Source organism: Cyanistes caeruleus, chromosome 1 (assembly GCF_971803275.1).
Source record: "Cyanistes caeruleus chromosome 1, bCyaCae1.hap1.1, whole genome shotgun sequence".
NCBI classification, from domain to species: Eukaryota; Metazoa; Chordata; class Aves; order Passeriformes; family Paridae; genus Cyanistes; species Cyanistes caeruleus.
Genome location: NC_141701.1, coordinates 111184846 through 111199953, shown reverse-complemented (window position 1 = coordinate 111199953; position 15108 = coordinate 111184846). Strand labels below are relative to the sequence as shown.

The 15108-nt window shown below is 43.1% G+C and overlaps 1 protein-coding gene across 1 annotated transcript in view; it reads right to left on the bottom strand.

Moving 5' to 3' along the window:
• Positions 1-1496: 1496 nt before the first annotated feature.
• The window catches only part of TRIM71 (tripartite motif containing 71), a 61351-nt gene continuing 47739 nt past the window's right edge, over positions 1497-15108 (bottom strand). The window contains exons 4-5 of the mRNA XM_086850316.1: positions 11482-11616; positions 1497-9347 (exon numbers count right to left, since the gene is read on the bottom strand). Coding sequence (XP_086706442.1) covers positions 7896-9347; positions 11482-11616 — 1587 coding nt within the window. The 3' untranslated portion in view covers positions 1497-7895. The remainder of the gene's footprint in view (positions 9348-11481; positions 11617-15108) is intronic.

Here is a 15108-nt window from a genome sequence, read left to right as displayed (position 1 = left end):
TGGCCGTGGCCGGGCTGGGTGAAGGATGCAGTTGTTTCCCAGATAAGGCACAGCACATCTTATCGCAGCCATTTACACGGGAGCCGCGGCCCTCGGGCGGCTCAGCCCCCGAGCAGCTCCGCCGCTTTCCCGCTGCCCTCGCTCAGAGCCACGGAGGAGCCGTGACGACGGCTCTCAGCTCCCATCCTTTGCTAGCAACAGAAAGCAAAAGGTAAATATCAATACACATCAAGGGAGGCAGCAGCCAAGGACCTGGCTTCTCCCTTCAATCCATTTCCCTCAGGCGCTTTTAGTCTCTGGTCGGAAAGCGAAGGTCAAGTAAAGCAGTGAGCTGTGCTTCGGTAGAAAAAGGGGGAGCACGGGCAGCCCAGGCTCAGCAGTAAAGCCAATAACGCTTGGTTTGGTTTGGGCCCTTTCTGAAGGAAAGGGTGCCTGTCCCTCTCCCCCCACTCTCCCCTTACCTCCAGGATCTCCCCTGCAGCGGCTCAGATTCCCACAGCAGGAGAAAGGACGTGCACTCCCTTTCCCCCTCCACACAGCACAATCCTTGCGGCTGCCTCAGGACCGCTCCTGCGCCATGGCCACTGCTGTTCCTCAGCTCAGAACCTTTAGCTCTGCCCACGGCCCCGGTGCAAGGACAGCGCTCATTCAGCAGTGCCCTGAGCCATCTCCTGCTGTTCAGGGAGCTTCTGGCTTCCAGTTGTCTTCAGGAAGAGGGCACAGAGGAGCCAAGGGAATACAGAGTAACAAAGGAAGCTGGACAAACTCACCTGGGCAGTTTTTGTCCCCACCTCCACAGGGCCTTCTCCCTCCCTCCCACTTGAAGTCATCTCTATGCTTCTGACATATTGCCAGCTGCTCCAGCAGGAAGAAAGCAATGGCCTGGTCAAGGATTTTGATGAATAGAGCACAGCATGGTGCTGAGAGCCCTACAGCTGTACAGGCCCAGAAGGCATCTTGGCTTAGAAAAGCTAAAGCAGCCAGCACTTCCCAGGCCTGGACTTCACCTCCGCTGCTAGCCATGCTGGGAATTCAGTCAGTGGCTTTAGTTCTCAAACCTTATTTGAAGAGCATCTTCCTATGCTTACCATTTCTTTTTAAACCTTTTCCAAGGAAGTGAAGAAAAAGGGCAGCTTTTACACAATTTTGTTGACAGTCTGCCCTGTAAGATGCCAGAGAGACTTACTAAATGCTCTGGTGGCTTTGCTTTACACTGTCATGCAGAAGAACCATTCTTTCAGTGGCCAAGGTAAAGGAATGGAAACCTAGAAACAGACCTAGAAAAGTTAAACCAGAAACTTTCTGGCAAGATATTGGGGAAAAAAAGCATGCAGTTTTAAGCAGTGAGTTCAATATCACAACTCTTTCCTCCATCCAGTCATGACAATGAGGACTTTTTCTAACAGCACAAACAACTAGGAGGGGCTTTTTCTTTTTTGCATCCTGACAGAAGAGAAGGTTTTTTCTTGGTAGTACAGAAACAAACACACACAGAGTTGCCATGAAAAAAACCTCACATTTATTTGATTAAACAAAAATAAAATAAACTGCATAGGAACATTTTAAAGTCCAGAGAGACACTGACTTTGTTTTAAGGCTGCCAGTAGCTGATACATCATCTCCTTGCTACATCCTTCAGCCTTCCCTATGGACCACAAAGATACATTCAGAAGCCTCCATTAACACAAGGGTTCTAACATTTTGTTCACTTATTCTATGTAAAAGTTTGCACATAACCTGTCATGCTTTCTTCTCTGCAGTACTCAACATCTGACAAGTAAAAATTACTTGGCCTTTTTGCCCAAGTCAAAATGTGATGCCCTTTTTGGAGCATGGCAATTCTTGTCACAGCCTGCCTCATTCCCAATTAGATAGAAAAGCTCTGAGCAGCTCATTAAAAGCAGAGCACTGTCTGTCCTCCTGAGATATTTTATTGTTATCAGGAGAGCAGCATGATCAGTCACTAAAACAGAAAAGAAATAACGGAAGAGGAAACCAAGAAAACAAATCAATTCAAGATGCCCAGCATTCATAGAAGGACAAGATTAGCCTGGATCCCGATGCAAACCTGCACTGGAGCAATGCTACTTATAAATCAGTAGTGAAAATTTTGTAAGATGGGGCATACAACTACAGCAAATTAAAGGGGGGGGGGAGGAGGAGGGAAAAAAAAACATGTTTGACATTGGTTTCATTCATGGGGCTGAGCTTCATTTTGTTCAAGGTTTGCAATTTCTATTTGAGTTAAATCGCAGGCATGTGTTTCACACCCTCAACTCCTCCAAGGACCTGTGCATGAAGTGAGCAGGGCATGACAGGTAATGCACAGTACAAACAAGAGTCACAGACGTAAGAAACCCCCACCAACTCAGGTGTCTAAGCAAACCTTACAAACTAGTTAAAAACCTCTTAGTCATTTTAGAGAGAAAAAAAAAAACAAACCCAACTAAAACCAGAACACAGACATCTCTCCCTCTGAAGGAAAATCTACTACATTGTCTGAAAAGTACTCTACAAATCTATAAAAAGACTTTTTTTTTTTTTTTTAACTAGTCTGGTAGTTCAAAAGGAAGTTACTTAACTACATCAGTACACAGACACTTAACATTCAGTCAGTAAGGCTCTATGAAAAGAGCTTAAAAAATTATCTACCTGAGTTTGTAAGTTGATACAATCATTAATAGTAGGTCTAAGACCATGCAGGTACACAAAGCATTTTTAGAACCATTATTGGTTGAACAATGATGGAAAAAGATGCCAGTCTGGCTTGTTAACCCGTAAGATCACTTAGAGACATCAATGTACATTTCCCACCATAACATTTACCAAACCCAACACAGCCTACTGTTACTAGGGGTCTCCTGTACCCACTTCTGCCACCCCTCAATATGAGCTGGGGGAGGGGGGGAAAGGATTATTTTTTCCTCCAATAGAGTAGTCTGAAAATGTGCTTGTGCAACTTAAATCCACGGGTAAAATGGGGTACGTTGCACGTCACTACTTAACTTGCCTAAAATCCCAAGACACCGGTTTTAAACTGCCTCTCCTGAGTATGTCTGAACCTAAGCTGCCCTCCAGGAATAAGAACTTGATTGCTTTGTCATGGTGGAAAAAATCCCATTGAGTCAAGCAAGCTACTAATACAATCACCAAGTCAATAAAACAAAAAAAACAGGACCTTATTCCCTTCAAGCATTTGGTATAGCATTGTGTTTACAGCAATCGTAACACCAGTCCTCCCAAGCAGAACACACTGGTAGGCATGCATAAAAGTTTTTCTCTTGTAGAGAGAAGACCTAAAGGTCTCACAGAACAAGAACACTGCAAATGAACATGAAGTATGTCACGTCAGCCAGTAGTGTCATAATACTGAACAAAAGTTTACACTTTGATACCTCGTAATGAAACCAGAACAAACACAAAAGTGTTTCAGGTATCAGTCCAGTTTGCCTAAACATTTGGTTTTATTTACAGATTCTCTAGCAAGGGCAGCTTAATATCTCCATAGGCAGGCAGCAAAAACAAAAGCAAACAAAAGCAAGCAGTCACCACATAGTACACACTTAGTATCTCTGTTTCAATTAAAATGCTTTTCCAACAGGCAGGATGAATCCTTCCCCCAGGCAGATTCTCAACTATTTCCCAAACCTGTCTGATGCTAAATTGAGGTAGATGATTTACTTCTGCAAAGTGAGGTAGAACTTCAAGCAAAAGATAGTGGCATCTCTAGTTGTGCATTTTGTACCACAGCAAACTGGGTTTCAAACTCCCAAGGACTCAAAGACCAAAGGTACAATATTTGTCTAACGCAAGTACCAGTGTTCCTTTTTTATACAGTTCCAAACTGTTTGTCTAAATATCTCTACTTTTAAATACCCTATTACCTTTTGGCACCATTTGGCTTACACTCCTTTAAAAAATAAACAAAACTTTGGCACAATATTTTTTTCAAACTAGAACTGAACAAAGAAATCTTCTGATCAAAGTTATGGCAAGATGAGCCTATAAACCTGCTCTCTTCAGAAATCAATTTTGGTTTAACTGTAACATAACAGACTGGGCCCACTTTCCTTCAATTCCAAGGGGATGCCACATCCAAGTGACCTATTCTTCCTCCCAGGCTGATTATGTTTGGCCCTAACATGCATTAGTTTTCAGGTGTTACCTTCCTTTCCTTGCTTTCTTTAAAATTTTCAGGTTTATGGGCTTCCTTAAATAAGTTATATTTAAAAGGTACTAAATAGAAAGGAGCGAGTTATGTGAAGAACCTGCATTATCAAGTACTGAATCTGCTTCAATTTGCTACTAAAGCTCCTGCTTAAATAATTCTGAGAAAGGACGAGATTGCTTTATATGCTGAACACCCAAACCAGCCACACTGATTGCTGATAATATTTTGTCAAGCAAAAGGTTTACAGAAAGCCACTGGTTTAACCTGGCATAGAGAAAATCCTTTGGGAGTTCGAGTAGACAGCTCTGTCCCCCACATTTGCTGCTCCCCAACGAAGAGGCACACACTCACTTCACCCTTCTCCAGGCCATTTCCCCGAGTTAAGAAGGTTACTCTGAATGCTCGTTTGGTTTGCAATCCAGCTTCCAAGCCTTGCTTTTCCTCTCTGCATGCATGTATGTTATGATACTGGGGTTTAACCTGAGAATGTGCATGGAAAAGCAGAGCAAGGTTTGAATCTCATTTAAGTATGTTACTTTTTAATAAGCCTCTATGGGGCATCTGATGTTGGCATTGTATATTAGCACTACTTTTTTGTCATTGCATATAAAACACTCCATTTTATAAGCTACACTACCACTTTTCAATGAGACCAAGTGTGCTTAGCACTATCTATTACAAAGATAAGAAATTCTTTTGGGTAGCTAAATAGTAGTGTTTTTGAAACGAAAAAGCTTCCCAACACATGAGGTCAAACACTCAAGGTTCGGTTTGCAAGCAAATCCCACTGAGTTAAATAGACAGCAACTTAGGAAGAGTTCAAGTCATTCCTCTTCCTGACTGAGCTGGGCTGGGGGGTTGTGCAATAATGGCTCCATTCAAAACAGCAAAGGGCAACTTCAGCATCTGTCACCTTCCACACAGTGCAGGCTAGGGGGGCAAAAAGTTCCTCCAATTCAACACAATCCTGACTGCACACTTAAATTTTTTAAATTTTTTTTTTTTTAATGCCTGGAAAAACAACTCCCTTCTAGCCCCAGAGAAGGGCAAGCCCCACAAGCATTTAAGCACAAGAGCATTTCTAGGACACTTCAACACTGTCAGCCACTCTGGTCAAAGTATGTAGAGACCTGACATTTTCATTAAGACATGACAGGATAAATGCAAGGACACTGCAGACTAAACATTAAAGCTTTATAAACCAGTTTTCTTTGGTATCTAGATCTTGCAGGCTGATAAATTTTCACAGCCCTAGCTGCAAATAATTTTTGGGCTGATTAATACAAGACAACCATGAACTTCTGTCAACTGTAGGCCACCCCCAAGAAGGGAGGTGTGTACATAGGCAGAACTTGCAAAACTTGAAGGTAAACTAGCTCTCTCTCATACACATTTTGTGTGGCCACAGAAATTTAATGACAGACACCTGTATAAAAGATTATCATTTCAAGACTGTTTTTAAACCATGCCATCCTAAGATTAAGCCTAACTGAAACACACTGCTTTGAAGAGTTTGCTTCCTTGAGGCTTTGACTGAAAGGCAGCACAGTTGATTTATATCCGACTTAAATTAGGTGTTTTCCTCACCCTTCTTTTGAAAGAGGTTTTTCCATCTCATGAATCTTTTTTGTCTCTTTCTGGTCTTTTAGTTTAAGCCTCCTGTAAAGTGGCAGCTCTCTCTGTCTGCACACACCATCGGTAGTTCTACAAAACCCAGAAAGTTAACACTCCTTGGAGGGGAAAAGCAGCAAGAAGGAAAGTGCACCTTGTGATTTCTCACGAACTTGTGAAGAGCCTTTCAACCTCAGGTCACTTTTGTGCATGGTGGCTGGCAGAGAGAGGAACCCTTTCCTTGCAGGATGGTTAAGGCTCTTCAGACTTTTTGAAAACGACCATATTTACATTTCAGAGATCTTCTCTTGCAAACAGTAAGGTAAATCCCATGGCATGTCCAAACCCAAGAGGAGCACTGACACATGAGGTTTTTCCATTGCAGAGAGACAGAAGAGCCCTCTGCTCCCCACTTCAAACAATTCTTATTTGCCAACACCAGAGGGTGAAGCTACAGGTCTGTAGAGACCATATCTGCGTGAACAGCTAAACCAGAACGCAAGAAATTGAAGAATTAAACCAAATCCTTCCAGGGACTCAAAGTCACGTTTTGCTAAAGAGATCTCTATTCTCCCCAAAAGTTTCTGCTTCTCAGAATATCTGTTTCTATATCCCCGAAAGGGCAAACTTCCCCCTGTCTCCAAGCTTTAAAGGATCATATATGTTAATTCTACACAGAATTCTTTGGTACTGCCCTGGGAAAAAAAGCAGCAAAGTTTCACCTTGATGCAGTTTGCCTTTAGCTGGTACTGGTAACTCTTCACTCGGATCTGTAGCCAGAGATCCTGAACCCCACCCACCCTAAAAGCTACAGTAGATATTTCCAAAATCTTCAGTCCAGCTCTTTGGGGAAGCCAGAAAATGATTAAAAAAAAAAAAAAATAGTCACTGATAGAGTTATTGCAATCCTCTCTGAACAAAAAAAACCAAACCAAAACAAAGCAAAACAATTGTTGACTTCTCCAAAACACACCCTGAATCTCCAAAGCTGTGCTTATTTTTTACTTTTGGAAAAAGGTACCACTTCTGTTCTAACAAATTCACATGCTATTCCTTTAAAGTTTCTCTATGGGGAGGGGCAAAAAACACTAAGTCATTTCACAAGAAAGTATATCAAAAGGGTTTGATTTTCCCTGTTTCAATGCTCCTCCTAACCTATTCTGTTACCTAGATTGGGGGCACTGATAAAAAGAAACAGTAACTTTTTTAAAACTAATTTAGCTTTCAGGTGAAAAGGGGTAAAAATTAAATTCTCAATGATAGGATACATTAAAGGAAGCCTTGCTTTTTATCTGAACTTTACAACGACTGCACTAAGCCACTAAAATGAACAATTTGGTTTAAACTTAAAGAATTTTTGTGCATTTTCATCAGCTTCACTTTGTGCTGTTAAATTACCATGTTTCAGTAAAAAAATACACAGAAATGCCAAAAAAGATGCAAACTTGTTCTTCCTGGCAAGTGAATCCCACTCACTTTCATAAAACGTTCAAAGTTGTTTGGGAACAAGATGCTGTGCTCGCCAGTAAATCAAACACACTGAGGTATAAAAAGGAGAACAGGAAAAAGTTCTCTGCTGCAGCAGCAATTAAAAAAAAAAACAAAACAAAACAAAAAAAAAACCAAACCAAAACCCCAAAAAACAAAAAAGCACAAACCAAATCCAACAAATGTCCCTCCCTCCCATGTCCCCACCCACAGAACTGCAGAATGGTCAAGAACACAAATTCTCTACGAACACCTACTACCATTTTCTCCATTTAAAAAGTTACATAGCGCCTTTCTTGGCTTAGTCTAACAGAACTCACCACACAAACCACCTAATGTGCACAGCAACACTTGTTTGTGCATGAAACCCCATCACGGGGAAAGAGGTAAAACGTTCTGAACTATGAGTATGTGGGGATAAGGGAGGGAGCAAGAAACCGGGGAGGGAAGGGAGGACAATGAGGTAGATAGAATTCAATTTTACAGGCTCACTCCCTGCAGAAAAGGTAAGTACATTCATCTGTAAAAAAATTAAAGATGAGGTAGGTTTGAATTAACGTTGTATTTTTTCATTTTCTCTTAGAAGAATTTCCCTGAGACAGTTTCTTCCTAATTCAAACACAGATTAGAAGACGAGAATTCGATTGTTTCCAAAGTCGACCACAACAATCATGCCATCAGGGGTGACAGCTATACCTGAAGGACGGTCCATCTGACCAAAGCCGCTTCCCTGAGTGCCAAACTTGCATAAAAAGCTACCATTGGACTCGAATATCTGCACCCGGTGGTTCCTGGAGTCGGCCACGATGATGCGCCCTTCCTGATCCACCGCCACTCCCTGCGGGCGCAGGAACTGGCCGTTGCCGGTGCCCTCGGAGCCCAGGAAGCGTGCCGACTGGCAATCTGGATGGATGACCAGGAGCCGATGGTTGTTGAAGTCCGTCACTACCAAGTGGCCCTCGTGATTGAACGTCACACCTCTGGGGGAATCAAAGTGCTTCCAGAGTGCCCCTTCGAAGCCGTACTTGTTAAGGAACACGCCGTCGGGCCCGAACAGCTGAACGCGATGGTTCCTCGTGTCAGAGACCAGGATCTTGCCCTCTGCGTTGACAGCCACATCCCATGGGTAATTGAATTGCCCGTTCTTCGTTCCTTTCTCCCCAAACTTCAGAATGAACTGCCCCTCGAACGTGAAGATCTGGATGCGATGATTGTCCTTGTCGGCCACGACGATCCTACGCGAGCTGTCACAGGCCACGCCGGCAGGGCGATCGAACTGGCCCGGCCGGGAGCCCAGCGTGCCAAACTTGTGATGGAAGGTCCCGCACGGCTTGAACACCTGGATGCGGTTGTTACTGCGGTCGGCGACGATGATGAAGCCTTCTTTGTCAACACTGACCCCCCAGGGGCGGCAGAGCTTGCCGTCGCTGTCTCCCTCGCTGCCGAAGGACAGCCCCGGCAGCCCGATGCCGATGTAGCTGCGCCCGGACTTCACCACCACTTTGAAGGGGCTGTTCTCGATGTGTTGGTTGCACATCATCACGGACACCAGGTGCTCTCCCTCCAGCTGCGGACGGTAGCTGACCAGGTAGGTCCCGTTCTGCTGATCGCTGACGTCCGCCCCGAAAAGGTTTCCATCTGGGCCCATGACCACTGCAGAGATCATGTCACCCCCTGAAAGGCGAGGCTCCCCGTCGTGGTCGTAGCCCATCACGGTGAACGAGGCCACCTTGCCCTGCAGCGCACGCTTGAGACCTTCCCCCGTGGCTTTGGTCAAGGGAGCGAAAGCCCCACTGCTGACAAAGCCCATTGATTTAATGGCCATATACAATGCCTGGTCAGGGGGGGTGAACATGATCCTGTCGTCTTCCTGTGGCTGGAGAAGGCCTCTGACGTTCTTCAGCTCCTGCACCTGAGCCAGCATGCGGTCCCGAGCCAGAAGAATATCCATGGTACGACCCTCCTCCAGGACCTGCTGGACAGCACTAATGGTGTTATCCAGCTTGTTCAGGTTCTGACGCAACTTTTCAACTTGCAAGTAGAGTGACTTGGCCTTGACTTGGCGAATCTTTTCCACCTTGTGGGAAATGGGGGAGAGAAAAGCACACTTTCATCAGGAAAGACAGACCACAACACAGATTTCCATCAGTCTCCCTGCTACATAAATGCCAGTTGGACAGTTGTAAGCTAAACACGGCTGAGGAACAAACCTCTAAAAATGATGTAGACAAGAAGAAACAAGGGAAATAATTACTTACCCAAATTTAGGATTATTAGCCTCTCCTACCCTCCAGGCAAAACCATACATTCCTACTTTGCAGATCTGCTGCATCAGAGTGACATTTGAAAGCGAGAATCGCTTGCTTACCGGCAATTACTTGCTTCCTCAAAGGCTATTCTGTTTTCTAGTAGCAAGGTTTTTGACAGATCATCCTGATGCACATCTCACTCAGCCCCCGGGGAGGGCAGAAGTTATTGCAGCCTCTCAAGAAGAGCAGAGGCTGAGGCTTCACTAACCAGAGCTGAGACCAGTTTCAGAGGGTGGGTTGCTGTCCAACTGAGCTGAGGCTGGGAGTCAGCATCAGCTAATGTGTGTGGGCTCCTGTCCATGTCATTCCCCTGCCTGCCAGAACTGTTTTTGTGTGACTGGATAATACCAGACATCTATCTCCAGGGATTTTTAGGGTCCAATTAATTTAATATTTTCTTGTAAACAGTGGCAGTCATGCTGAGCTTGTGCTTTAAAACAGGATGCTTTGTAAATGTCACTTCAAATAACACAGAAGGTTGCTGCCAGCCCCTGCCTGAAGGACTGAAGTTGGTGCAAAAATGTCTGTTTTCTAACTCGTCTATATAAGCCTGTGTCTAAATTTACTTGTGAAAAACCACTTCTGAACACCTGGCAAAGACACCTGCTTCATAAAACTAATAGAACATGTCTTTGATTTATTGTTGCAGAGGTACATCTCCCTGATGTCTGAATACCTTTTTGGCCACAGAACAACACCTGGAATGCATTTTAGTGAAGGAAGACTCAATGTCTGAAGACTCCTTGGTTGGACACTGACTAGATAACATATGTACAAACTTCCTATAAGTTGAGTGATGTAGGTTTTACCAGACTGTAAAAAAAAAAAATTGGAGATGCTTCTTCCAATAGTTGTCCAAGGCAAATTACTGATCTTAGGTCTCAGCTTAATCCCTAGATTCAGCTCTGGTATACAAAATTGTTTAATAGCATGCTTGACACAAAAGCTTGATAGCTGAGTTTTTATTTTGCTAAAATAATTAACCACCACATTTCCTTCTTAAAATAACATTTTTCAACTTGAAGAGAACTTGCTCTCAGTGCAGATATTCCAACAAAGTGCATTTGTGCAGCACCATAGGATAAAAAGAGCTTAGGGGCAGATCTTACTCCTCTTGCACTAGGAATACCTTAGAAGAGAAAGCCACCACGCTTCCTGCAGAAGGTTAACAGTGAAAATGAACTCATCTCCCTCAATCCAAATCCTCAAAAAAGCAGCATTCAAAGTACACTAACTATATAAAGTGCTATTTTAATCTTGCCATTGACACTTACAAAAGAAAACAAATCTTTGCTTGCAGGTGACCACTGAATTACTTTTCTGGAATAAGAAACTTGCCTGTTACATCCTTTCCTCCTCTCAAAACACAACACATGCATTGTGGCTGAAATGAGCCCATCAGTTCAGAATTGTGAAGGTACTCTTGCTGGAGAGCACTCTTTTGTTATACTAGTTTAAAAAAAAAATAGAGGGAGGATGCTACCTTGATTGACAGTAAAGGTTTTTAAGGATGGGGGAAAGTTGGTCCCACAGAATTTCTACTAGCCTTTCTAAAAACAAAAAAAGGACAGGATAGGATCTACAGCTTTGCTCCTGTCCTTTATAAGGAGTGGATTGGAAAACCAAATATACCATGTACCTGACTCTAGAGCAGCACATTTAAGACATTTTGAAGACATTGTTTAGAGGGGATCTCCCCTGGGGGCAGCTGCTGGGCCAGCAGAGGGAGTGCCCAGCCCACCTGTGGGGCTGCACTGCTCTGAGGATCCAGCAGCCCCAGCAAAAACCCCACCAGCCCCTCTGCAGTTTCCCTCGGATATCAGAATCCGGCTGTGCAGCAGTTTGAGTATTTTTTCAGTTTGAAAAGCACTTGTCAGCACTTACAAATGTAAAGGTGCATACCTTCCAGAGCAGCTCACACTCCCGCTCCTCCAAGGCCTTCTTATGTCTAGTGGTCACTACTTTGACTTCAGACTGTACCACCTTCGCTTTCATCTCGACTTGCTCTGCCACAGCCTGGGCCTGTTCAATACTCAGCTGGGGAGAAACAAAGACAAACACATTTAAGGCTTGACCAAACCAATAAAAAAATGTGTCAGGGGACTGCTGGTTGCATTTCACTATGCTTGCAGGTAAAGGCGTAAAGTGACAACTCTTAGTTTCTTACTAGGCCTTCACACATTTCACATTTACTTCAGCCTAAAAACTGACAGGGATTGCTTAAATACATCTATTACATGGAGTTTACACCTTCATTGTGCCTTGCACTAACACCACAGCACTAAATTCCCCGTGCAATTCCAGCAAGCAGCTAATATGGTGAACAAGAGACTTGCACAGAAATTCATACTCATGTTTTCTTCCATGTAGAAAACCCGGTTTATCTACCCCCTCAAAATGGTTCAGACTGCTGTTGTGTGATGGGTGCACTTCAAGTGAAAAATGACACTGTAGGGAACAGACTGTGTGTCAATGCATTTGAGCTGCCCCCCTAAAAGAGTATGGAAATAATTAATTTTAAAAGAAAAAACAAAGAACAAATCAGTAAAAAGCATTCATATAGTTATTCACACCTTGGGTAGAGACTGAATTATTTCTAATATAACCTTGCAATGTTACTATTTTAAAAGCATTCTGTAGTAGTATTCTGCAGAATGCACCCAGAAAGAATATGTCTCTTTCCCCCCCCCACCCAAATTAAAAATGTTTTCCTCAAAAAATTCTTCCTAAACTACTCCCAAGTTTTACAAAATATTACAGAAAGGAGCATAAAAACAAAGACCAGGCAAATCTGAAGGATCAGTTCCCAATGGAACAGGTTCAATAACAATGGCTGTTTTTTCAACCCTTTGTCATAAAGTGAACCAGCAGATCAACCTGTGACCCTCAAAGAGGTTAATAAGATAGTAACTTATTAGTGACAAAATTCTAGAACAAAATGATGGCCTGTGAAAGTATTCAGCCTAAAAAAGAGAGGGGTTCTTACAAGTATACGCACACTGGAGGGGAGGGCACTGAGAGGGCAGAGCCAGGCTTTTTCCAGCAGTGCCCTGTGACAGGACCAGAGGCAATGGGCACAAACTGGAACAGAGGTTCCCTCTGAACAGTAGGAAACACTTTCTTTGTATTCAGAAATGCAGGCTCATTGAAATCAGCTAAGAAGGAGTTTAAAGGCTTTCCCATACATTCAGAACCTTCAGGAAGATACCCTCATTTTAACTGTGTGTATGAGGGTGTACCAACCTAAGAACTACCTGTTGCAACAATCTATGAAGTACCCAACGTGATCCAGCATCATCTAGAAAGTCAGACAGTACACTGTCATCATTCACTGAACAGTTATTAGGATTTTTGAACTCTCAGTTCAGCAGCATCTAAGTTTATGCCAAGAACTGAAATGCTAAAACATAAAATCTTAAATATACTTGGACATTTTCATTCCAGGTAAGTTATTTTAAGACAACTAGTCTGAACTAGACTTACTCTTCCAGGTCACACAGGAGATCCTTTCCTGAAAGAACAATGAAGACTAACTTGGCCAGGTGATTGCTCTCTAGAGATAAGTTGAAGAAAACACTGACAAAATCAAACAAGACAACATTTCTATTTTTACTCCAAAGAATTCTCCTGCAAACTGTCAGAGGAAAACAGCAGTGCTACTTGACAGCCAGCCTGCAGACCAAGGCTCAGTAAGAGGAACAGGTCTTTCAGCTCTTCCTCCTTCAAGAGCTCCCAGAGTCACTTTCACTACAGTTTTAACAGGGAATGTCTTCAAACTCATAGACAGCCTACATACCCCAGTCCCACTGGAGGCTGCCCTGCCCTCTCACAAAACTTCTGGCAGGCAAATTTGACAAAAAATGAAAATCTCATTACAACATTTAGCAAAGAAGACATGAAATCACAACTGGCCAGGGATAAATCCTTCATAAAAGCCAGGAGGCTGCAGACCTAGCTAGAAGAGGTCACATATAACAATTCTGCGCCTCTATTACCTCCTCTTTGCCATTCAAATACAGAAGTTGCTCTACTGCATGGGAAAAGCATCCATTTCTTCCAAAAGAGACCTGGATTCCCATCAAGTACAGCAAAACACCTTCCTTCTCTTGCAAAGAGGAAGTGGTATCGTCTTGAGAAGTGTCAGGGAAACCATCCACTCATATTCCAATTTTAGCAATGATGTCTGGGGAATCATAAAAATCTTGATTTACTTATTTTTTGCTTTTTGTACTTAGTACCCATTTAGAACTGTGATCTGTATATACTTATCCTTTACTATACCTTAGAGATAAGAGAAATCCCGACTTCCCTCATTAATCTCCACTAAAACCAGAGTCCACCTTTCAAGAACTCCATCATAACAGGAGGAGTAGTAATTCCCTGTGGATGCTGTGGTCTTTTAGCTATAAGAACCAGTTATGCACAACTGGCTGTCTACTCATGTCATCATCTGGATTTACTTTTACTTGCCCAAGCATGATCAGCTCAGATCACAGGGGATGCCCAAAGTGCTAAGATTCTAATATCACCCAGGCTATTCATAAAGTTTTGGTAAAATTCAAAGAGTCCTGTACTCTGCCCAAATAAGCTAGAACAGCCTAGGAAGGCTGACCAGCATCAAACAGCAGAGGTATGACAGGGGGAACAGCAATAGCAAGTTATCTATATCTGAAGCAAAAGCCAAAAGCATAAAGCACTATTTTTGGGAGTCTTCTTCACATGGAAATCCCTTGTTCACTTTGATTACTGTAAGATGTCAGAGTTCTGCCATGAAAATTCATTCCTGTGGGCATTTTCTATGTGGAACTTGTCTTGGAGCAGTCAACTTTTTAGGGAGCATGTTAAGCAGCAGTGTTTCTTGTTCTGGTCAGACACCAAGCAATCTTTTTGACAATAAACACTTGTAAAGAAAAATAGCTTTTATGATGCTCTCACCTCATGGCATGTCTTAATTTTCCCAGTGCTAGTGAATTAGATGGTCAACCAGCTCACACACTCAGGAGACAGAAGACAAGGCCTGTGTTTATCCAAGAATTCTGCTGGGTTACTGAATGTGAGATGGAAAACAATTGTTCTGTTTCCTGCTGTTGGCCAATAAGTAAATAATCTATTTGTACCTGTCCTTCTCCACCTGTGGCTTCTCAGGGTTCTAAAGATGGCCAATACCACTCCCCATTCTATTAGAGATGTCACCAGTGCTTTGTGTTTGTTAAAACAAGTGAAAACAAGTAAAACACTACTTTGCAGTGTACCTTGTAAACTTCAGGGTTGTAACTGGTACTTCAAATTCCTCAAGAGTAAAACTGAAGTAGCAGCCGTCTTTGTGCAGGTGACACATTCCAGGGGGCCACCACACAAGGAAACTGCAGACAGAGCTTCCAGTGAGGCAGACAAATGTGTTTGCATGAAGGAAAGTAATGCAGACATCCATCACAAGCTGTAGCACTGTATTAGGAATGGCAAAGTGATGACACAGACTCTCTAGCTTGGGTTGCAAAAGAGAGCAAGTTTTATCCTTCCAGATCTTCT